The 25,183-nt window shown below is 31.1% G+C and overlaps 1 protein-coding gene across 14 annotated transcripts in view; it reads right to left on the bottom strand.

The window, feature by feature from the left end:
• Window positions 1–24,915, bottom strand: part of LOC111701604 (cAMP-dependent protein kinase catalytic subunit) — a 31,468-nt gene extending 6,553 nt beyond the window's left edge. For 2 of the 14 annotated variants that reach the window (XM_023472966.1, XM_023472961.1), the window contains exons 1-7: window positions 24,693–24,915; window positions 8,730–8,791; window positions 6,013–6,141; window positions 5,074–5,172; window positions 3,759–3,841; window positions 2,155–2,281; window positions 1,117–1,212 (exon numbers count right to left, since the gene is read on the bottom strand). In XM_023472966.1, coding sequence (XP_023328734.1) covers window positions 1,117–1,212; window positions 2,155–2,281; window positions 3,759–3,841; window positions 5,074–5,172; window positions 6,013–6,141; window positions 8,730–8,791; window positions 24,693–24,738 — 642 coding nt within the window. In that variant the 5' untranslated portion in view covers window positions 24,739–24,915. Of the gene's footprint in view, window positions 1–1,116; window positions 1,213–2,154; window positions 2,282–3,758; window positions 3,842–4,252; window positions 4,336–5,073; window positions 5,173–6,012; window positions 6,142–8,620; window positions 8,683–8,729; window positions 8,792–10,505; window positions 10,900–14,219; window positions 14,938–19,789; window positions 20,029–24,692 lie in introns of those variants that run through there. The other 12 variants (XM_023472967.1, XM_023472963.1, XM_023472957.1 and 9 more) reach the window with 11 other exon arrangements.
• Window positions 24,916–25,183: the final 268 nt, after the last annotated feature.

The raw sequence follows: 25,183 nt of genomic DNA, 5'->3' as shown, positions 1-25,183 counted from the left end.
CGAAACTCCTTTAGGCAACTGCCTGGTTTTAATATAATATTCATTTATTCACACAAACACATTTTCTTTAATTTTCAATAATTATCAGGTTGTAATCAATTAGTGTTAATTGCAATCATATTTTAGCCAAAAATAAAATATTTACAAATTATGTACAGCTGAATCTAAAACCGTTACGAGTTTTAACGGGACAAAGAGGAATACCTTGACAAATGCTAAATAAACTTAAAAGAAATATTAAAATTCATTTAGCCTGCATTGGACTTGTTAATTGCGTTGAAAACAAAATATTTTATTCCAAAGATTAAAACATTACAACATTTCTGAGAATAAGCATAAATTTAACTGCTACTCATCATGAATTGTGATGTAAAAACAGGCAACAAGACCAGATAGCAATTTTTGTTCTAACTGTTCTAACTACTGAGAAGTAGTTCGGAAAAATAAATCAATAAAAACCAGATAGACCCGTAGATTTAGTCCATAAGACAATATATAATGTATGAATTAAATAATTTCACAAATTTACAATGAAACCATAAATCTTGGAGAAAGATAACACTCATATTTGCTTGAGAATTATAACTTGTTAGAAATATGAATACTTCATAGTATTTCCCAGTAAAAATTGAAACAAACATTTAGGGGAAAAAGAATTTTTTTTAGTGGATCATCTTTTCATATAAAGATTAGGCTTAAAGGGATTGCTATCATAGATTAAATGTTTGTTTGATAAAAATATTTGTTGAAGGATGACCAATACCATACCTTCTCTCCCCACCCTCTTAGTTTAAAGGAATGCACTGTAAATCCCAGTTGACATTCATCAAATATAGAATTAATTAAACCCTAATTTCCAATCCCTTTGAATATAAAGAATTGTTTACCCCGAAATTATATTTTATTCTGACATCAATTTTCTAAAACTTCTTCAATAATTTTTTAAATAACCAATGAAGTGTTGATTAATAGTATAACGCCATTTTTTCATAAATTGTTGTGATCTTTAATAATTGATCCTTCAAGGGTATATCTTCTTAAAACCCTTAATAAAAATGATAAAATTTTAAATTTGAAAATGGGTTAGCTAATTAATTTTAAAAATGAGTTACTTACTTTGCTAAGAATAATCTCTGGAGCAAGATACTCAGGAGTTCCACACAGAGTCCAGGTTCTACCCTTCACACGTTTAGCAAAACCGAAATCCGTGATCTAGAAATATCCTATATACTAACTTTAGACAAACCCAGACCAAATACAACAACCCCTGAACCTCGTGAACTATATTGAGGTACCCCTGTACCACATATATTACCTTGAGGTACCCCACAACCAAGTATATTACCTTAAGGTACCCCTGAACCAAGTATATTATCTTGAGGTACCCCTGAACCAAGTATATTACCTTGAGGTACCCCTGAACCAAGTATATTACCTTGAGGTACCCCTGAACCAAGTATATTACCTTAAGGTACCTCTGAACCAAGTATATTTCCTTGAGGTACCCCTGAACCAAGTATATTTCCTTAAGGTACCCCTGAACCAAGTATATTTCCTTGAGGTACCCCGGAACCAAGTATATTACCTTGAGGTACCCCTGAACCAAGTATATTACCTTGAGGTACCCCTGAACCAAGTATATTTCCTTGAGGTACCCCTGAACCAAGTATACTACATTGAGGTACCCCTGAACCAAGTATATTTCCTTGAGGTATCCCTGTACCACATATATTACTTTGAGGTACCCCTGAAACAGTATATTACCTTGAGGCACCCCTGAACCAAGTATATTTCCTTGAGGTACCCCTGAACCAAGTATAGTACCTTGAGGTACCCCTGAACCAAGTATATTACCTTGAGGTACCCCTGTACCAAGTATATTACCTTGAGGTACCCCTGAACCAAGTTTATTACCTTGAGGTACCCCTGAACCAAGTATATTTCCTTGAGGTACCCCTGTACCAAGTATATTACCTTGAGGTACCCCTGAACCAAGTATATTACCTTGAGGTACCCCTGAACCAAGTATATTTCCTTGAGGTACCCCTGTACCAAATATATTGCCTTGAGGTACCACTGAACCAAGTTTACTACATTGAGGTACCCCTGAACCAAGTATATTAACTTGAGGTACCCCTGAACCAAGTATGTTACCTTGAGGTACCCCTGATTATCCAGTAGAAGGTTCTCTGGTTTGAGATCTCTGTAGATAAGGTCCAGGTAGTGAAGATACTCGAAGGCGAGCACAATCTGTGCTGCGTAAAATCTACTGTGTGCCTCACTTAACAAAAGATTAAATTAATTTTGGCTTTAAACTAAAAAACTTTTTTTAATCACGAACAGTTGAATAAGGCTTTCTCAATACTCGATATTCAATACAATAAAAGAAAAAAAAACTATGAGGGAGGCTTTATTCATAAAAATGAGATTCCGTACCCTCTCCTGAGATTAAATTAAAAGAATTTGAGCCGCGGTTTAAATCTGCCAAAACCCAGTTTAGGTTAAGCACATTGAAAATATTGATAAAATTTTAAGTGGAACCAACCATATTTAAGCCGCGGCTTAAATTTAAACCGCCGCTCAAATTCTTTAAATTCTGCCACTGTTTGATTAAATGAAATTTTTTCTTCTGAAATACTACAAATAATGAACTTTCCCCGCATGAAACGGAGTTCTGACATATTCTTTGAATAAAAACAGTCTTAAGCTCCATGCATGATAAATGATTATCTATAAAGCATGGTGTCGTGACTGCAAAATGCAGAATGTATCAATAATAGTTGGAAGATATTATACAAAGTATAATATCGAAAATGTGCTTTTTTCAAGGTTTTAAATTCAACGAGAGATAAATTCATTTCAGCAAATTATTGAAAAGTGTGGGGGGGGGGAAGCAGATGAACAAGTATTACATAAAATGATTGACCATTAACAGAAAAGGAATTAAGGTCTCAAATATTTAATTTTTATTAGTCTAAGTCAAAATCAACATATGCAATACAAAAGCTTGGATTTATGCCTACAAAATAAAAGAAATATTTACAAAAATAAAATAAAATTTTCTAGTTTTTATCTATTTAGGATACCTGTTAGCCTAGTGGTATGTACAACTATACCTATTAGCCTAGTGGTATGTACAACTCTATCTGTTTGCCAAGTGGTATGTACAACTATACCTGTTAGCCTAGTGGTATGTACAACTATACCTGTTAGCCTAGTGGCATGTACACCTATACCTGTTAGCGTAGCGGTATGTACAACTATACCTGTTAGCCAAGTGGTATGTACAACTATACCTGTTAGCCAGTGGCATGTACACCTATACCTGTTAGCGTAGGGGTATATACAACTATACCTGTTAGCCAAGTGGTATGTACAACTATACCTGTTAGCCTAGTGGTATGTACAATTACGTAATTGTGGAATTTTACCTTTTTCACGTAAGTTTCTATAGGAATTTTTTATTCGTAAATCTAGTTTTTTACAAAAAAACATGAGAAAAGAGTGTGATGTCTTGGCTTTCCATGCATAGTTGATATGAAAACTTAACGATGATTATCCCAAATTATTAAATAAACTAAAACAGACAGACCACATTTTGGAAATCTCAGAATCCAGGATCTCCTTGTTGAGCATATTCCTGACTGAAAAAATTTCGAACGATTTAAAAGTCACAGCTTATTTCCCTTGTTTATTGAAACATCCTGTACTTTACCTGCTACGGCCGATTTCTGTACCTAAATCGTCCAAAACCCTACCTGAATCGTCCAATTTTTCTTAAATGTGAAAACATTTCTCCGCCGGGGACATATTCAAGGATCATGTAGAGATTACTGTTGTCCTGAAACAAACGGCATGCGATCTATCTAGAGCTACACAGATACAGGGACAGATGGATAACAGCTGACCTTATATTAATCTGTCATCAAAAAAACAATCAATATGACAAATAATTACTAAAAGTTTATTTACAAAGTTTACAAAAAAAGTTTTAAATACTTTAAAACATAAAAAGAGATAATTTGAATGGAATCTTTATTTTTCTGTTTTATTTAAACCCATCTCTTATGAATGTAAAGTTGGCTGCTATCCTACTGTCCAAAGTTGACCAATAAGAATTTAAAGTATTATTTGTTTATTCTTATTGACCAACAGAAGGTTTGTTTTATGTACATTTACACCTAGGAGTTCTACCTAGGGGATTACTAGTCTACTAGCGCACTCTGTACATAGAGCAGTACAGTACATGTACCTAAACTTTCCCAGCCTTCGGAGGTGGGAGAACATTTCTCCGCCTGGGACAAACTCAAGAACCATGTAAAGATTACTTGTATCCTAAATATATATTGACCCCTACACACATTGGATCGATGAAATAGGTTTAAATCTTGTCTGAGCCTAAGAGCCTCAGTTTTTTGAAAAAGTACATCATTAATTGAACCCGATTTTTTAAACTTTCAAATTTTGAAAAATATTTTCTATAGTTTTTGGTTATTTATCATGAAACGTCTTACTGTAAAATTGCATTTTAACCGTTAAAATGCGATAAAAATATCATGAGAAGTGATGTCGTAAATTTTAGTGAACACACTTACCATTAACCTGAAGTAATATTTAGAATGAAACCTGATAACACACAAATACACATTTATACCCTTACATAAATTCATATCTTAATTAAGCAGTGCCTAGAAGGTACAAACTCACGCCAAAAATCCGGATCTGGAAAATGGAACAAAAATGCACTCTGTTTTGACAAAATGGAATGAGAAATTTCAATAAAAAGTTTGGTCAAACGAAAATTTAATATTTTTAGACAAATTTATTTTTCTGGAATGGGTCCTGAAAAACGAGTTATTAAAAAATATGTTTTAAATAACCTAGGAGACCTTTTTCAATAACAACCACATTATAAAAATGTTATATAATATACAATAATATATAATCAAACTTAAATCATAGACGCAAAATATATCTTAAATAAATTAATATATCTATATCATGAATCAATTAATCAATAGTCTGTGATTAAAAGCAATGTTTGGTTGAAAACTACGTGTTGTTCTAGTTTACCTTGAAATGGAACTCTAGACTAACAAGGAAGGGGAAGGTGATGGCCTGTAGGATCTTCTTCTCATTCAGGGTGTGCTCAACCTGCTTCAGCTTCACCACCTTAATAGATCAATCCAATCAAATTTGATCAAATCAAATTCGATCAAATCAAATTCGATCAAATCAAATTCGTCCAATCCAATTCAGTAATCAGTTCCATCATTTAATTAATTGGTTAAGCTATAAATCAATAAATTAATTGACCAAACTGTCCCTTCAATCAATTGATCAAGCTTTCCAATCAATCAACCTCTTTGAATTAATTAACATATTAGTCAAACAATAACGGAAACTTTTCTTTTCAAGATTTTTTAAATTCAGTAAAAAACTCAGTTAAGGTTATTTTTCTATTAAAGGGACTGTTAGCGTAATATCACGTGACCCTCCATGCAAGGATGGCAATGTCCGATTCACAATGGTTCCTTTAAAAGCTTTGTCTGATGAAGTATAAATATGAGATATGAATTTTTATAATTTTAAAAACTGTCTATTTTTAATTGTTGTTTCTCTACATAAGTGACTTGCACATTTCTAATGTAGGAAAACATATAGGAATTATCAGATATAAACGCTTTCAAATCTCGAGAAAATACATCATATTCTATATTATTGACCAGATTAAGGTTTCAAATGAACCATTTTGAATTGGGCATTGCCATCTTTGCATGGAGGGTCACTTGAAATTACGTTTACCGTCCCTTTAAGACGATTCCCGTTACAGACTGATTTTCTTTATAAAACTGATTTTCTTTATAGACTGAGTTTCTTTTCAGACTGATTTTCTTATAAGACTGATTTTCTTTAAAGACTGATTTTGTTTATAGACTTATTTTCTTTATAGACTAATTTTCTTTAGACTGATTTTCTGTAAAGACTTGATTTTCTTTAACTTATAATTACCTTCTGTTTGTCCAAAATTTTCATTGCATAGTGTGTTTTGTTTGCCTTGTGCTGAACAAGCATAACCCGTCCAAAGCTGCCAGTGCCAAGGGTCTTTAACCTCTCGAAGTCATCAAGAGAAGCAGTGTTCTACACAAATACAACAATATTAGACAAATCTACAAAATGATTATCACACCCTCTTTTCTTAATTTCTCAGAACAGTATAAAACATCAAAATATATCTACAAAAGAAGTTACTCCCACCCCTTAATCTCACAAAATCATCTAGCAACCCCATATTTTCTTAAAATTAGGCAAAATCTAATAAAATAGCCCCCCCACAACATTCTTTAAACGAACTACTATTAATTAGGAAAGATATCATTAGGAGAATTCCACAGGCATTAGGAAAAATTCCATTTGAGTAATTTCTCCTCTTCTACAAGATTAATTAATTATTCCTTAAATGAATCATCATGTTATATCATCATGTTATATCATCATGTTATATCATCATGTTATATCATCATGTTATATCATCATGTTATATCATCATGTTATATCATCATGTTATATGCACCCCTAATTCCCTTAATTTATTTTTTTCTCATTCAGAACCCGTCAAAAAAAGTCCTAAAAATATTTTTTGGTTGCACATTTTTACATAATCTGTTTGTTATGCAATATGCGTTAATCTAAAATTAAAAGTTAAAAACACATAAAACAGACAGCGAGAATCAGAAAACTCAGGGATATGAAGACGACCTTTAGACTCAAGTGGTGACTTTAAATAGTCTAATAAACATGAGACACATCCATTGTGCAGTGTCCACAGGCCCATTTCACTTCATAAGTGAAATATGATTTGCTTTGTAACAACATCAAATACACTTCAATATATTGCTTTAATATCGGCTTCATATTCCACAGTTTTTTAGTCCTCACTGTATGTTCTTTGTTTCTTTGTCAAATCTTGCCGTTCATCATAATAAATAAAATCAATCATGCAACAAGAACTTCTTATCAAAGATAAATCCGAACATATCAAATTCAAAAAACATGATTAAAGTAATTTATCAAAATGGAAAAAATTTAGATTATAAATGTTAATATTCACTCCTTATAGCTTTGCTACTGTGAAATTGTACGAAAAATATCTTTGAGTCCTAAGATATACATAAACATCAGAAATAGTAATCGTTAAGTTGATAAATTATATTAAAAAAAACGTGTGACGTAATTTTTTTTATAAATCATCAAGTAGAAATAAATTTAACTCTGAAAATTATGTATTAATAAGAATTGTGAGAGCTTTGTCAAGAAATTATTATGTTTCTATTTACTTTTTTTATATACCAAGTGCCCTAGTTTTAGTATTTCTGCAAGGAATTGGCATAAAAAGTAACTTTCTGTAAAACTTTTCTCCCCAAAGTGAATTGCAATTTTGCGCAAATCTTGATATTTAATCTTTTTCGCAAAATTTTTGCAATCTCATCCGAACAGCAAATGTACTTTGCAGTGTCTGCACAAATAATATATGGTATGACAAAAAAGAAAATGCAAAATTAGCACCTAACGTCTACGAATTCATTGTCATTGGTCATTGCGCATTTATTGTCCCTGCATTGTTATGAACTTAACATTTTTTCCAACTATAAATTGTAAATTTTACTGCTCTCAAGACCATTTCAAAATAAAAATGATAAGCAATTTTTCCAGCCAAATGTGCAAAAAACCTAATTTTGCAAAATACTATTTTGTTTTAAGGCTGTTTATTTTATTTCGCGACTGAAAAATTTAGACATGTCAGGACTGCATCAAAATCAAATAAACCGGCAAGATTTCAAATGAATGGAAAAGGAATATTAGAAAGCTTGGAAAAAACACTTTAAAAAAGAGTAAGACAGAGTAAACGGGCAAGATCAGGAAAACAGAAAACGATCGGAGAAACAGACATTAAAAAAGAACATGACATTTTTATGAGCAGGAAAAAATCTGGAAAAGAACATGATCAAAGAAACATTTAACAGTGAAACAGAAAAGGATAGTTAACAGAGACGATTGAAAAATTCCGAAATTAAAAAAAAACAGAGTACAGACAGACTCTGGGTAAAGGGGAACTTTCAGAAGAGGAGAAAATTGTGAAATTCAAGAAACAGTTTAAAATCTTTCAAAGATCAGACGTCGTATGAAGATGAATCGACATCTGTGTAAGGATAAAAATATGTCCTAAATATCATCATCTTACAAGAAAATAATTAATAACTAAATATATAATCCTATGCATGCATACCTGCCCCTATTTCGTAAATCTGTAATTAAAAAAATGACATTTTCACATTTCTTTGTCACAAAAAAAATAGAAAAAAATCGCTGCGCAGGACTTTAAACCAACACCCATTACGTTTTTACACGAACTAATAAATTCGTCTGTCAAAGGTCTTAGGTAATAATTCAAAATAAAACAAACAAACTTCAATCTCACACAATTAATTAATTCTAAAATCTTTTTAAAAAACGGAAAAGGAAAGAAATGTCGGTCTAGGAAAGCTGTATTGAGATAAAGCAAGGGTTGAAATCTTGTAAAAGATTGTGTTGAGAACCTATGAATATTTTCGTAACTTACTTTCTGATTTTTCGCCCACTTTTCTTCAAAATCTTTCCTAGCCTTGTCTAGAAAGTCTTGAACTGAAAAAAAAGAAAAGAAAAACTATTAATGAAAACACGTTACTTACGTGTTTGGGGTTGTTCCATTTTTCTTCAAACTCGGCTTTACATTTATCCAAAAACTCCTTGACTGCATGTGGAAAATATATTTGATTAGAATTCAATTATGTTACGTGTCAGAAAGATCAATTTTTTACATGAAACTTTGGAAAAATAGTTTCTATGATACAAAAATTACAGTATTAATAGATGTATATACAATTCTAATGAACTAAGTTACCAAACTTAATTAATAAACAGGTTCTTTATATTTATAGCAGGGAAATAATTTTAAAGCAAAAAAAAAATTTTATAAAAAATAATTTTATTTATACAACTTAAAACAAGTTTGTTTTCTTAGGAGGTTTGTATTGAGTCAGCATAATTACGTAATGAGTAAGCATAAATACGCAAAAAATAGTATTAAGACTTTGTACGGATTAACTAGGATGAGGATCAGCTGATAATCAGGATTAAGATATTAGGATTACAATAGGATAATGATTGAGAATGGGATTAAATAATTGGTAAGGATTAAATATATGGATTGTATTAGGATTAGAAATCCAGAATAATGTGTAAGGATTAAGTATACGGATCATGTACTAGGTATAAGGATTAATATATGGATTAGAAATTCAGAATCAGGAGTCAGACTTAAAAATTAGAATCAAGGATCAATCTGGATACTTCATAATAATTATGGATCAAAATTGTCAATAGGATCATTTGTTAGGTAACATATTTAGATAACTTAAAAAATGAATTTATATGATTCTTATAAAAACAAAATGAAGTTCGTGGAAAAGTCGAAACCTGTTTAAGAATAGGCAACATGATTCATGATTGGAGTAATCTTTACGATTAAGGATTAGGAATAGAGGATTAAAAAAGTTAAGGGTAGGATTGAGGATTAAGTATTAGGAGTCGAGGATTACAGTTGAAAGTGTGACTATCAATGAGGACTAATCGAGGATTAAAAAGTTAACGATAGGATTATATATGAGGATTAAGTAATAAGAATGAATCGAGGATTAAAAGAGTTATAAGAAGAATTATCAATGAGGATTAAGGATTAAGTATCAGGGTATAAAGTAGGAGGAAATAAATCGGGTGGCAACCATACATTTCCTTGTACAAATTACTTATACTTTCTCACACAGACAGAAAGTTTGGGGGGGGGATATTGAAGGAATGTCTAAGAAACTTTCGACGTTATTTTTAATAACTCTCAATTCAAGGAGTTATTTTAATCCACAACAGTACCTTTAAACCTATTATCTGAGTCACATTTTTTTGTTATCTTTTTTAGGATAAAAAGTAAAAGTTTTCATTAAATAAAAGAAGATATCTTTAACATTTTTGTCAAAACATGGTTTGAAGAGTAGTGTTGTGAATGTGATTGCGGCATGAGGGACTTGAAAATACATTTTAAAAAAATGAGAAGAAAAAGATCAGAAAAAGTTCAATTAAATAAAAATGTGAATGCGAATAGAAATGTGGAAGTTTGACACCAGAATTCATTATTAATCTTATAATGAGTCACAGAATTAATGTGTCCTGGCGTCAAAACAAACTTGGGGGACGGGGGGTGGGTACAAGTAAAAAGGATATTAAAAGGGGAAATTTATAAGGAAAAAGGTATTTTTCTTGTTTATGCTATACACTCCGACATCAAAAAACACAATCATATTAAATAGAAAAAATCACACACCAAACAATACTTAATTGGTATATTATCACTACCCACTAATTACTCTTTACAAAACTCAAGTATTTAATAATATAATATGTAATAACCATACCCCGGGCCAAATGTTGTTGTTCCTGCGAATGTAGTACACCCATTTTAATATTCAATGTCGTAAAACCATTTATCACAAACTCTTGACGGATTTGAACGAAAAATCGTCGAAGAAGTCTCTACTGGTCGAATTCACAGACAAGTGTCACTGCTGGTATTTATAATATCAAGAATATTGTGAGCCCAGGCCCAACTATTGACATGATATCTATAATGATCACTTTGTAAAGTAACTTGGCTAAATTATCCGTCAAAACTCGAACACTGCAAACTTGGAAACTCTGCAAATATCTAGTTTTGATTGGCTTAATAAAATTCTGGTCAGGTATGTGCAAAATAAAGAAGCTTTTTGCACATCAAATATCAATTATTAATATAATTCAGTTTCTACACTAAGAAAGAAAAGTAAGATTAGTTAAGAAAGAAAAGTAAAAAAGTCCTTTACGTTGAAAAGTACAAATTGTGAACATTTAAAAAAGTTAATTCAAGAAAAAAATCAAATTAAAGAAGGTTTCACTTCATGTTAATTTTCAAGTTTACATGTGTAAGTAGTTAAAGTTCCAACCCCCCATCAAAAAATTTACAGTTAAAAGTTTCAACCCCCGGCACGCAAACTCAGTTTAGTAAAGGCCCAGTTTTGTAAACGTGTTTACTGTTAAAGTTGCGTCGCCCGGACCGCGAACCTAAACCCAGTTTCGTAAAGGTGTTAAATGTAAAAAGTTGCAGGCCCCGGTGCCGCAAACCTATTAAACTTGTATTCAAGTGCACGGATGATCACTTACTGTGGAGTCAATAAATTGCTAGATCTATACAGTGTCACACAAACACACAAACAAACACACACATTAACAAACTTATGAAAATAATAGTAATACTGTTAACTACCCCCCTATCTCTTGTTTATGGAGAAGATAAAAGTTTCGTGTAATAAAATTGATCTTTCAAACACAAAAAATCAAGGTAAAAAAATTCAAAATTATAAAATTTTAAAATTAAAAAATTAAAAATTTAACAGCAGATTTAGGTCTAAAAACTCACCTGAAAAAATATAAATTTCATTAAGATTAATCAAAATAAACGTTTTAAAATGGTTATCTATATACGTTGATACATAAAAAATATGTACTATATGTGGCCTAAAAATCCAATATATGCGTATATTTTATACATATACAATATATATATATATANAGTTTATGTGAGTAAAAAAAGAGAAAGAAAACACATTTCAAGAAGGATAATATGTGAATATCATAAAAATTAAATTGTAATAAAATTATATTAAAAAAATGAATATATGTGTATAATAAACAAAGTGATAAAAATGAGTAACCTAGACTTATCACAACTCCCACATTTAATATAAAGTCAATATATCAATTTAGACGAGTTCTTCTAGATGACAAGGCTATCAACTTTTAAAAGACGAAGTTTTAACTACAATGATAATCAGAAAACAATGGATTAGGATGACGACTTTAAAGCAATACTTAAGTGTATTTGATGTTGTTACAAAGCAAATAGATTTACTAGACAATTATTAAATCACAAATAATGTGAAATAAGTCTGTTTACACTGAACAGTTACTTTATCCCATGCAAATTGGACTATTTAAAGTCAAAAATTAAGGGCAAAAATCGTCTTCCTATTCTGGAGTTTTCTGGTTAAAAGACAAAATCTGCAAAGACAAACTATAAATGACAAACACTAAAAACAACTCTTACAAGACAAACTCTAAATGACAAACTCTAAATGACAAATCAAATTTAGAAAGACTAACTCTTGAAAGAAATGAAAATTAAGGGGTTAGGTCAGAGGCAAACAATGATTTAATGACATGATTTTGTCTAGGAGAGATAACAAATGTTCATTTAACAAATAGGGACCTCTTCTAGGTCGGCCTCCCTGTATATTTACTCCCAAACTTTAGTAAAAAAGAAACCCTGGTATTTTCCAGGAATTGTAATGAATGAAATAAAAAACATGTTGCCATGTATATATAAATTCAAATATCTATTGCAGAAAATGTGTTTCCGCATTAAAAACTTGAGCAAATTTGCACTTTTTCCTAATATCTATCCTGAATTTTCAACTGAGAATTTTACATTCGTTGCATAATCCCTCTTCCCCCCCGTTTCTCGGCCTTTTCCATGCTCCCCCCAACCCCCCTCCCCCGGACTCAGGTCTTAAAACGTTAAAACTCTAATTACATGATGTAATTTTCTATTTTAAACAGAATATTATCTGAATCTTATTGTTTTGTATATATACTAGGCTTTTAGGGCGCATTTTCTATTTCAATTGTGAACATGTTCTCTTCGTGTAAATTGAAAGAAAAAAGCGGATTTTATTAATAAAATTCGGGGTTTTCAAAATTTTCAAAAATTTTACAAAAATATTTTTTTTGTAATTTTGATCATTCATAAACCTCTCCTAGGATCACGAGAAATGCCACACAAAATATGGGCCTGATCGGCTCAGCCGTTTTGACGTTTATTGGATACAAACCCAGACAGACAAGCTAAATTAATATATAGATGCTGTTAAATCTTAACTATAAAAATTCTATTTAATCCCGAGATGGGTTTTTAAACTGAACACTGGACAAACGTTCCTCAATAAAGTTCTTTGTTCATGAAGGAAAAATTTCAAAACATATGCTTGTATAGTTCGATCACGTATCTTAAATATGTAGGTGGTACATTGTACACACTATATATATTGCTATATCTGAACATTTTTACAAATATTATTATCAAATAGAGATGTTTCTATTCATTTTTTTTTAAATCAATATTTTCCTAACAATTTAACTAAGATGATGGGTGAAATTTATTTTTAAAAGGGGTTCCGGGACCGGGGTTGCTCATTGTTTCTTGAGATTTTTTTCTTTTTAGTCCATTGTCCACTAATCTCAAATCCAAAGTATCAAACCTTTACAGAAAGCTTTTCATTGTGCAATTTTTCATTTCTTTCCTAGATCTTTCTTCTGTAACAGTTAAAACACCCCCGAATCTTTCTATTGTTATTTAGATCATTGGTTCTTAAACAATTCTTTGATCAATCCGAATTCAAAAACACGATTTTTAAATCCAACTCTAGAAATTGTTCACGTTGAAAATCTAAAACTCCGCTTTCACAGAAGGTAGGGTTATATACCTTCATACAATAAAGCTGAGTAAAAAAAGGCAGATAGGCACTTATTAGGTTCTTATTCTAATCCCTATACAACTTTTATTTCATGGTGTAACCCCTTCTATTTCTCAATTTCTCAAGCTTGTTGAGTACAGTTTATAGCTTTAAATAGCAAATATTTACAAATATTTACATCAAATTGCAGAGAAATTATAATTAGAAAATTAGAGTTGAGTTTTTTAGTTCCTCTACCTCATTTTCAGATAACTTTTTCCTGGTACGCTAATCACAAGTTGATGAGACATTTTAATCTAAGGTTTCCCTCTCTGCAAAGATGGCAATGTCCGATTTACAACCGTACCCGTTAAACCGTAATTTGATAGTGTAGAAGAAAAGTGATCATTTCAGAAATAATAATCCTCTGAATATCTTCATTGTTTCTTCTAAGCAAGAAATGCGAAATCACTTTCTCAGACAAAGCCAAAGGGTGTCGTTTAAAAACGGACAATTCTATCGTTGCATGTAGGGTTACTTGAAATTACGCATATACAGTCCCTTTAAATACTTCCTGGTTCTCACCATAGACAGTTAAACTTCCTTGGGACAATTTCCTTAGTTTTTCAACCACTGCTGTTTTCTGCTCCTGGAGAGAACTATTCATTAAACCCATCCTTGATCCTGATCCAGGTATTCACCCTACTGCTCTTATTAATCCCTGATCCTGGTATTGATCCTAGTACTCCTTTCTCTCGTAAAAACGATCTTATTCTTTCTCAAGGTATTGATCTTTGTGTTATTCTTAACATTGATCCTGATCTTTCATCTATGTCTTCATTTTAGTCCTATAGTACTGCTTTATATTGATCTTGATAGGTTATGTTCAGTTTCTTTTAGTTGATTTTTATTACAGCAAGTTTTTTTCTTTCATTCTTTCACGGGTTTTGATCTTGATCCTGTTTTACTTCTTGATCCTTGATTCTAATAATCCTGACAACAGCTTTCCCAACAAATATTGATCTCTCTCCTGCTTTTTATTTTAGCTTTCAGCTTCAAATTTTATTCAATCCAACAGCTTCACCTCCTACTTCCTTTGATCAACCAATCCACTTCCCGTCACTTCCTGTTTTCGATCCTTATCCTCCTGCTTCTTGCGATCTATTCCGTTCCTATTTCCTGTTTTAAAACACTTGATCACTAATTATACCAAAATGCAGCTTGAACACCTTGCAAACATATTGAGTATTAACATTTTTACCAACTTTACAGGGCACAAGATTTATCTAGACTGATCTCAAGCCCTGAGACGGAATCATTTTTCATCGCCTTTCCACCTGGACCTAAAGACTACATATTTACGAGGCCTGGAAATTAACCTTTAAACTTGAAAACTTTCCTTTGCATTGCTTTAACAGTTTACAGTTGCAACAAAGCGTAAGGGAAGCAGGGATGACGAGAGAGTACGCGGGCCCAGCAACTGCTGACCGACATGGCGGGATAAAGCGGTGCAGGGGAATTTAGAATTGATTGACCGACATGGGGGGGGTAAAGCGGTACAGGGGAATTTAGAATTGATTGACCGACATGGGGTAAAGGTAGTGGTACAGGGGGATTTAGGATACATTAACCTACTTGGGGTAAAGGTAGTGGTACAGGGGGATTTAGGATATATTGACCGACATGAGGTAAAGGTAGTGGTACAGGGGGATTTAGGATACATTGACCGACATGGGGTAAAGGTAGTGGTACAGTGGGATTTAGGATATATTGACCGACATGAGGTAAAGGTAGTGGTACAGGAGGATTTAGGATACATTGACCGACAGGGGGTAAAGGTAGTGGTACAGGAGGATTTAGGATACATTGACCGACAGGGGGTAAAGGTAGTGGTACAGAGGGATTTAGGATATATTGACCTATAAAGGCTATCAAGGGAATTTAACTATAACTTCAGGTAATAAAATAGAACTATCCACATTTAAGACAAGAAAATATAATTTCAAAACATTAATAGAAACAATATTTGTCCAATGTCAATTGCTGACATGGAAAAAGTGCCATTTGATGAAAAAGATGCCCTCCCCTATCCTTTTAAATTAGGTCGTTAAATATCGTTAAATTTAATCCTCATTGATATTAACGTCAGATTTCAGGGTCAGTTTGATTTTTTCTTCACGCCAGACTTAATAAATACAAGATGAAAGTGTCATATTTTATTTTTTCCCTAGTTTAAATTCTTGATAAAAAAATGATCAACTAGGAAACTAAGCTCATAAAATGATAAGATAAGAACTCGAGCATTAAATCTTAAGAAACTTTATACATTGATGTGAAAATGAAAATAAATATTAGCATTTTTGATAAATATGACTTTGGTTTTAACGTTAACAGTTTAAGCTGATTCACATCATAGAAACGAAATTTCTTAAAAACATAAATGACAATTTCCAAACATCATGACACACAGTTTTTTAAGAATATAAATTGCTTATAAATATACAACACAATTCAGGAAAATAAAAACTCGTAAATACATAAAAAGAAATTAATTTTTAGAAGAATGAAATCTTAAATTAGCAAACTAAAATAACACAAATTTTTCGTGTACTTTGTATAGTGCTACATATTTGATAATTTAGAATTCTTAGGTTTGATTAACATTGGGCGTTTAAAGATGAGAAAATCTTTCATTTTCTTGAATTTCAATAAATTAATTTGGTCACAGGTAAAATAGTTTCGTTTGAGCATATTTTAACATTTCAAGTTAGGTTCACCTTAGTTCTTTCTCTCAATGCAGGATCACGTCTCAGATTAAATTTAATCAAAGCAAACAAAGTGAACAGAAAAATGTTCAAAGAAGGTTAAAAATAACTTTTTTGTTTTCCTTGGTTCCTTCACAAATTTGCCTCTAACAAAATAATTGTTTTTATATTAAACGGTTCTCAGAATTTTCTTTGTTTTTCAACTTTCTTGGACATTAATTAAGATGTAAAAGCAGCTTATGCAAGCGTATCATTATTGGAATGTGGATTCATGCAAATTATGACTGAAAATAATTGAAATAATGAGTTAATCTAATTGTTAAGATTAAATCTGCTAAATGGATGTAGATTAGAGTTCTGATATATCTAATTTAAACTCAAATAACTAATGATTATAGATAGATTAAGAATACAGAACATCATCAAAATAAGTATGCGTACACATTATATAATTCATTTTTAACTACTAGTTGTTTACTCAAAAAGCTGAGATCGTTTAAAATTTTCTAGAAAAAATGTAAATATTGCAGTACGTGGAGATATTTCTTTGACTTTGTCGTGATTGGTGTAATTCTTTTAATCATGTAATGTTTTCTCATTTTTTATAGAAAGTTATTAAAATTATTACAACGCTTTTGTGCAGGGGCATTTCTTCAAAATTTTAGGAAGAAATTAAAAAAAAATTACTTAAAAGCGATAAATAAGCTCGTTAACTGGAGCCCCGATTCTAGTACTAAATAATGTTTTTAGTTCACCCCTGGTTTAGTTTATATCATATATGTATCAATTTTCCCTTAGCTTGCATTCACTATGCTTGCCTTAATATAAGCTGGGCTTAATATGGGGGAAAATCAAGATAGAGAGGGGGGATGCGAAGAAAAAGGGGCGGGGGAGTATTTTAGGAATATGGAATTAAAATATTTTAGAGTTTAATCAGATAGCAGGGTTAGTAAAATGCTGATTAATTTCATAAATAAATTTTTTAGAAAATTTCAGAATGAACAAAGTGTACACAGTGTGTTTTTACTGCAAATAAACAAACATCAGCTGACACTTTAGGGTTAGGGTGGGGGATGACGTAATTAGTTTGTATTCATCGGTTGTATATGAATAAAGAATGTGCGGTAGATATGTGAAGACTGAGACGTATCTAGTCATTGTTTGACTAAAGACACAGACAGGGATTTTTATACAATATACATAGACAGAGATTTATATACAATATACATAGACTGGGTTTTATATACAATATACATAGACAGGGATTTATATACAATATACACAGGGATTGATATACAATATACATAGACAGGGATTTATATACAGTATAAATAGACAGGGTTCTATATACAATATAGATAGACAGAGAGATATATACAATAAACATAGACAGGGATTTATATACAATATACAAAGACAGGGATTTATATACAATATACATAGACAGGGATTTATATACAATATACATAGACAGGGATTTATAAAAAATATACATTGCAGGGAATTAAACTCCTGTAAAAATGACTGTGAGCGTAATTTTGTTTTAAGTAACCTTCTTTTAAGAGTTACAAGACCGATTCACAATGGTACCCTATTAACCTTTATCTGAGTAAAATAAAGAAATTATTTTCGTTTTCTGTCGATTCATTTCATGTTTTTGCTGCACATTCCAGAAGGTCAATATTATACCAATGAAGTATTATCAATTTTCAGAGAGAAAAACAAGAATATCTTCCTCGTGTTTACCCAGACAAAGGTTAAGAAAAACTAACAAATGTTTGCTTATATCCCTGATATTGTCCTATAATCTGGGAAATAAATAATTGCAATTAAAATTCTTAATTTTTGTTCTATTTTTGTAATTCTGATATGTTCTTACATTATTCTAAATAAAATTTTTGCAAAAATCTCTTTAAAAAAATTTAAAAATTCTTTTTATTTGGTGGGGAGGGGGATTTATGATAAAATTAACATCCCTGTATACATATTCATCCCTGATAAGATAAAAACTAACAAAGATGAAGTAACAAGTGGATTCTAATATAGACGTCAAGACTAGATATATATCATCCAACACATCAAGGAATGGACGGAAAGATTATATAGATTAATAGATTAATGAATAATTACTATGAATGGATAAATGGATAAACGAATGTAAAATTTCTATCAAAGAATTGATTTTTAGATGAATTGATGGCTTTAACAGAATTGATGAATAGATGAATTGATGGCTTTAACAGAATTGATAAATAGATGAATTGGTGGCTTTAACAGAATTGATGAATATATGAATTGATGGTTTAACAGAATTGATGAATAGATGAATTGACTATAGTTGAATAGATGAATTGATGGCTTTAACAGAATTGCTGAATAGATGAATTGGTGGCTTTAACAGAATTGATGAATAGATGAATTGGTGGCTTTAACAGAATTGATGAATAGATGAATTGGTGGCTTTAACAGAATTGATGAATAGATGAATTGATGACTTTAGTTCAATAAATGAATTGATGGTTTTACAGAATTGATGAATAGATGAATTGATGGCTTTAACAGAATTGATGAATAGATGAATTAATGGCTTTAACAGAATAGATGAATAGATGAATTGATGATTATAGGTGAAAAGATGAATTGATGGCTAAAGACGAATAGATGAATAGATGTATGGATGGATTGATGGCTAAAGATGAATAGAAGAATAGATGTATAGATGGATTGATGGCTAAAGATGAATAGATGAATAGATATATAGATGGATTGATGGCTAATGATGAATAGAAGAATAGATGTATAGATAGATTGATGGCTAAAGATGAATAGATGAATAGATGTATAGATGGATTGATGGCTAATGATGAATAGAAGAATAGATGTATAGATAGATTGATGGCTATAGATGAATAGATGAATAAACGAATTGATGAATAGATGAATTGTTGGATAATGATGAATAGAGGAATAGATGAATAGACGTAAAGATGGATTGATGACTAAAGATAAATAGACGAATAGATGAATAGATGAATAGTATGGATGTGCTGCAAATGAACATGGTGGAGCAGATGTCAGATTAACTCCGAACATGAACGAGTTTATGTTTTCCAAGATAATGGATAAATGGGCTGTGAAGGCTGATAGTTTGATGTTTTATCAAATCAAATTACGAAACTGGAATTTTTTCTTCATAAAACTTGTATGAAGCGACATTAACTGGATGTCATATTTAGTTTTGAGGTTCTTCACTGGAGATGTTTTTATCAATTCATATTTGATCAAAACAAAACTAAACTAAACAAAAGCAGTTCATACAATTTGTTTTTGAACATTAACTAAATAGATACCAAACTAACCTTTGTTAATAAAAAATGAAATTGACCATACCTTTAGGTGCCGGTGGCTTAACAGAATCAAAAACAAGCTGTAAAAGACTTTGAAAAGAAGTTCGTCCCTCGGGATTAGATTTCTTCATTGTCCAAAAGTTTACACAGACAGTTGCACAAGCTCTTACGCCAGATTTATTTTCAACAAATTCATGGCTAGGCAGTAACTTCAAGTTGAGACGGCTTTATTCAGACTTGTCTATCTTCAACACAATCAGATTCTCCATACAGGGATTGTTTATCTTATATCAGAAATCTGGAAAGTTTAAAATGGTGAATAAAACCTCGGGAAATCTTAAACCCCTTTATTGTCAACTTTTAGGAAAATAAAAACTGTAGAAAAAACCCAGCTGTCAACTAAATATTATTCATATAAAATATCACTTTGAGACTTATTTATCAAAACGCTAAAAAAACTCGTGTAAGTTTAATTCCCAAATCAAAATCCCTAAGACTTGTAATAGTAAATAGATGATAAACACCCCTGGTTTAAACTTTTTAGGCCCGAAAAATATCAGATTTTTATAAGTTTCCCAAAAAATATCCATTAAAAAATCCCAAATATGTTTAGGCTGGTCTCATTACCAACACCAACAACCAACTAAGGCATAAAAAAAACCTGAGTATTAAAGCGTGATTGAATATTAAGCAAAAGCGAGATATTTCTTGTTACAGGTTTCTCAAACTAGTATTTGAACGTCTCACAATGGGGGCTAGATGGTCAAACAGTCAACTAAAGTATATGAGAACTAGGGCTTCTGTGTGTTGAACTCGAAAAAGAAAGCAGAGTGATCCTGTGAATGAATGAGCACCTGTAGGATCAATTAAACCTCTGTAGGATCAATTAAACCTCTATAAGATCAATTAAACCTCTATAGGATCAATTAAACCTCAGTAGGATCAATTAAACCTCTATAGGATCAATTAAACCTCAGTAGGATCAATTAAACCTCTATAGGACCAATTAAATATCTATAGGATAAATTAATCCTCTTTAGGATCAATTAAATATCTTTAGGATCAATTAAATATCTATAGGATCAATTAAATATCTATAGGATCAATTTAACCACTATAGGATCAATTAAACCACTATAGGATCAATTAAACCTCTATGGGATCAATTAAACCACTTAGGATCAATTAAATCTCAGTAGGATCAATTAAACCTCTATAGGATCAATTAAACCTCAGTAGGATCAATTAAACCTCAGCTACTATAGGATCAATTAAACCTCTATGGGATCAATTAAACCACTTAGGATCAATTAAATCTCAGTAGGATCAATTAAACCTCTATAGGATCAATTAAACCTCAGTAGGATCAATTAAACCTCTATAGGATCAATTAAATCTCTATAGGATCAATTAAACCTCTATAGGATCAATTAAATATCTATAGGATAAATTAATCCTCTATCAAGTAAATCTCTATAGGATCAATTAATCCTCTATAGGATAAATTTAACCTCTGTAGGATCAATTAAACCTCTGTAGGATCAATTAAACCTCTATAGGATCAATTAAACCATTATAGGATAAATTAAACCTCTATATGATCAATCAAACCAATATAGGATAAATTTTAATGAAATTGGAATAATTAAATATTTGTAGGATCAATTAAACCATTATTGGATCAATAAAACCACTATAGGATCAATTAAACCTCTATAGGATCAATTAAACCACTATAGGATAAACTAAACCTCTATAGGATCAATTAAACCACTACAGAGTAAATTAAACCTCTGTAGGATCAATTAAACCACTATAGTATAAATTAAACCTAAAAAGGAATAATTAATTATCTGTAGGATCAATTAAATCTCTTTAGGATCTATAGGATAAATTAAACCTCTTAGGCTAAGTTAAACCTCTATAGGATCAATTAAACCTCAGGATTAATTGAATCTCTGTAGGATCAAATGACCCTCTATAAGAATCAATTAAACCTGTTTGTCTGATAGTAGTATCAGTTAGATATCACAATTTTTAACATTTTGAACTCATTATTATCAGTACTAAAGTGACTTGCGCATTATTATCAGTACTAAAGTGACTTGCGCATTATTATCTGTACTAAAGTGACTTGCGCATTATTATCTGTACTAAAGTGACTTGCGCATTTCTATTGCAGAAAAACTTATAAGAATTATTAGAACAAAGACTTTAAAATCTAGAAAAAACGACCATATCTTCCACATTATTAATCAGATAAAACCTTTGCAGGCTCAACTACACAACTGTGAGATTAACTGGTTCTCTGACAATTATACCAATTAATTAACAGGATCGATTGGAGATCTTAAAAGATCTTTTATTATCCAATATCCCCCTCCATCTCCTGAGCCTGTAGGATTGATGAAAACCTGTAGAATGTAGATCCAATGGAAACATCCCTCAAAATTCACATTTTCCCATATCAAAACCATACCAAAATAATTTTTAAGCGAGGGGGTAAATTGAATACAATCGATTTGTTAAAATTGAACCCCTCCCACCCCTTGCCCTGTGGGATTAATGAAAACCAGTAGGTCTAATGGAAAACCAGTAGATCTAATGGAAAACCAGTAGATCTAATGGAAAACCAGTAGATCTAATGGAAAACCAGTAGATCTAATGGAAAAAATCCCTCAAAATTCACTTTATTCCCCCCAAAAAAATCAATACCAAATTCATTCTTAAGGAAGGGGTGTTCATTCAATACAATATATTTGTGAAAATTGACCCCCCCCCCTCCCCCCTCTGGGTAATTATAAGACCCCTTATCCTATAAACCTGTAGGATTAATGTAAACCTGTAGATCCTATGGTCCTTGTAGGATAAATATATGTATAAGGATCCGCCCCTTGGATAAGAATATGACCCTTATCCTATAAAGTAAACCTGTAGGATTAATGTAAACCTGTAGATCCTACGGTCCTTGTAGGATAAATATATGAATAAGGATCCGCCCCTTGGATAAGAAGATGACCCTGATCCTATAAAGTAAACCTGTAGGATTAATGTAAACCTGTAGATCCTACGGTCCTTGTAGGATAAATATATGGATAAGGATCAGTGTCTGTACACCCCCGCCCCTCTCCCTATATATGGAGTCTCCAAGAGTCCAAACCATACAACTAATAAGAGTCAAGGAATGCAGATGGAAACAAACAATTAATTCTTGTATCATTACTCTAACACCTATCTATGCAGTATCTAAAGGGTTTATCAAATAACAAGATAACTCCTTAGTTTCGTCAGATAAGGGGTTTAGAGGTTTGTTACCCAGCCGATCTTTGAGGCAGGATTTATCCAAATTTAACAAGATTTAAGGTTGAAAAAAAACTTGAATTTAGAAGAAAATACACAGCAGTTATGTTACACTAGAGCTATGCGCTATACTTTAATACAATTCAAATACTTAGTGTCAAATTTCCAAAACATAAAAGAGAAACTGGGAAGGAATAAATTGTTTACTAAGTTGTCGTAAACTTTAAGATGCATGATGAAAAAAAGAGAAAATTCTAAAAATATTTTTGAAGTGCCTAGATGTTAAAAAAATATAATAGTAACATTCTATATTATTGGTTTATCATCAGTATATGTACGAAAGTATTTATGTACAATACACATGTACATTATTATATAATATATGTATATGTTTAAGGGACGTAAGTGTAATTTAAAGTGGCCCTCCATAGTTTTACAACGGTACCCTTGAAACATTGAAACCTTAATCGAATAAAAAAAACTCAAATAAGTATATGTATGACTTTGTACTAAATTAATACATAAAGTTTAAAGAAACAAAAACATTCATATCTAATTCATACTTCATCAAACAAAGCTGTTAAAAGTTGTAAATCGGGCATTAGCATCTTTGCATGAAGGTTCACTTGAAATTTCGATTACAGTCCCTTTAATATATTTCCCAAAACTAAATGTCGTCTATAGTACGGTGGTATACGATTATATAAATAAAATAAAGACGACTTTCGATTTAAATTTTGATTTATATCAAGCTATTAAACAGCATGGATACACAAAAAAATGAAAAACAACGAGAATCTGTAAATTAAAAAAACTTCTCTTTAATTACTTTTAAACTTGTAATTCGAAAAAACCGTGTTAACAATAAAACCTTAAATCTATTGGTATTATCGCCTGCCACCGTACAATGCAAGGAAAAATATTTACAAAATCTTCTTTTACACTGATAAAATCATCACTTACCTAAAAAAGAAAAAAAAATATTAGTACATTTCAATAACTTAAATTTTTACATTTCATTTTTTAGTAAGTCCACCCATGATAAATCAATAATCATGCATAATAATGATGTGTCTAAATATGAGTTTTGAGAAATAAATATAGAAATGTCTGGACATTTCCAGGAATTTTATTTAGCTAACCACATTAGGTAGAAAATACAAAGTATTTCCTGTAAACTGATAGGTGCTAGTTTACGTAAAGTTTTTTTTTACCTAACCTCCACTTTTTACTGGCTAATAAGTACAAGTTTCCTTTTAAAGAGAAAAATTAAAGTTTTTTGACCTACCCTTTTCTTTTACTGGCTTATAAATACGAATTTATTTTCAAAGAGAAAAATTAAAGTTTTTTTTACCTACCCTCTACTTTTACTGGCTTATAAGTACGAGTTTCTTTTTAAAGAGAAAAATTAAAGTTTTTTTACCTACCCTCTACTTTTACTGGCTTATAAGTACGAGTTTCTTTTTAAAGAGAAAAATTTAAGTTTGTTTTTACCTACACTCAACTTTTTACTAGCTAATACGTACGAGTTTTTTTAAAGAGAAAAATAAAAGTTTTTTTGACCTACTCTCTACTTTTTACTGACTAAAACGTAGGAATTAATCGTCCAAATCAGAACAGTGATTTTTTAAGTATGACAGGCTTACCGCTTTCAGAGGAATCGCCCTTCTTCGTAGTAGCTGCGTTTCCCATTTTGCTTTTTTCTTTTGTTTTTTAGCCCTGTTCAATTTCGTTTACACATTTGTATTTTTTAGTTTTCTTTACTCCATTCTCTAGGTTAGGAGGGTTTAACCTTATCCTAACTAACTATCTATCTATCGGAATATCACAGTAATTTTATTTCATAGTTCTGAAATTAAAGTACCATAGTTAATGATTGATTTGAAGCTTTCTCAACATTATATGTTTTTGTTAAAATGATTATTAATAAAACAAATTATATGTTGACTTGTGTGTTCAGTTTCTGGAACGTGTTTTTCAAAAATAAAAATCTACTTTTGAAATAAAAATAAGAATTACAAGGCTTTAAAATGACCTTATAATCTTTTTAAAAAGCATTTGCTCATGGAAAAATTGTCAAATCCATTGCAACAATTTTAACAGTATTCTTCCAGCGTTTGAAGGGTTTATAAAAACT

This window comes from Eurytemora carolleeae, unplaced genomic scaffold (assembly GCF_000591075.1).
Source record: "Eurytemora carolleeae unplaced genomic scaffold, Eaff_2.0 scaffold371, whole genome shotgun sequence".
Taxonomy (NCBI): Eukaryota; Metazoa; Arthropoda; class Copepoda; order Calanoida; family Temoridae; genus Eurytemora; species Eurytemora carolleeae.
The sequence above is the reverse complement of the archived record's forward strand: the minus strand, read 5'-3'. Positions and strand labels throughout refer to the sequence as shown.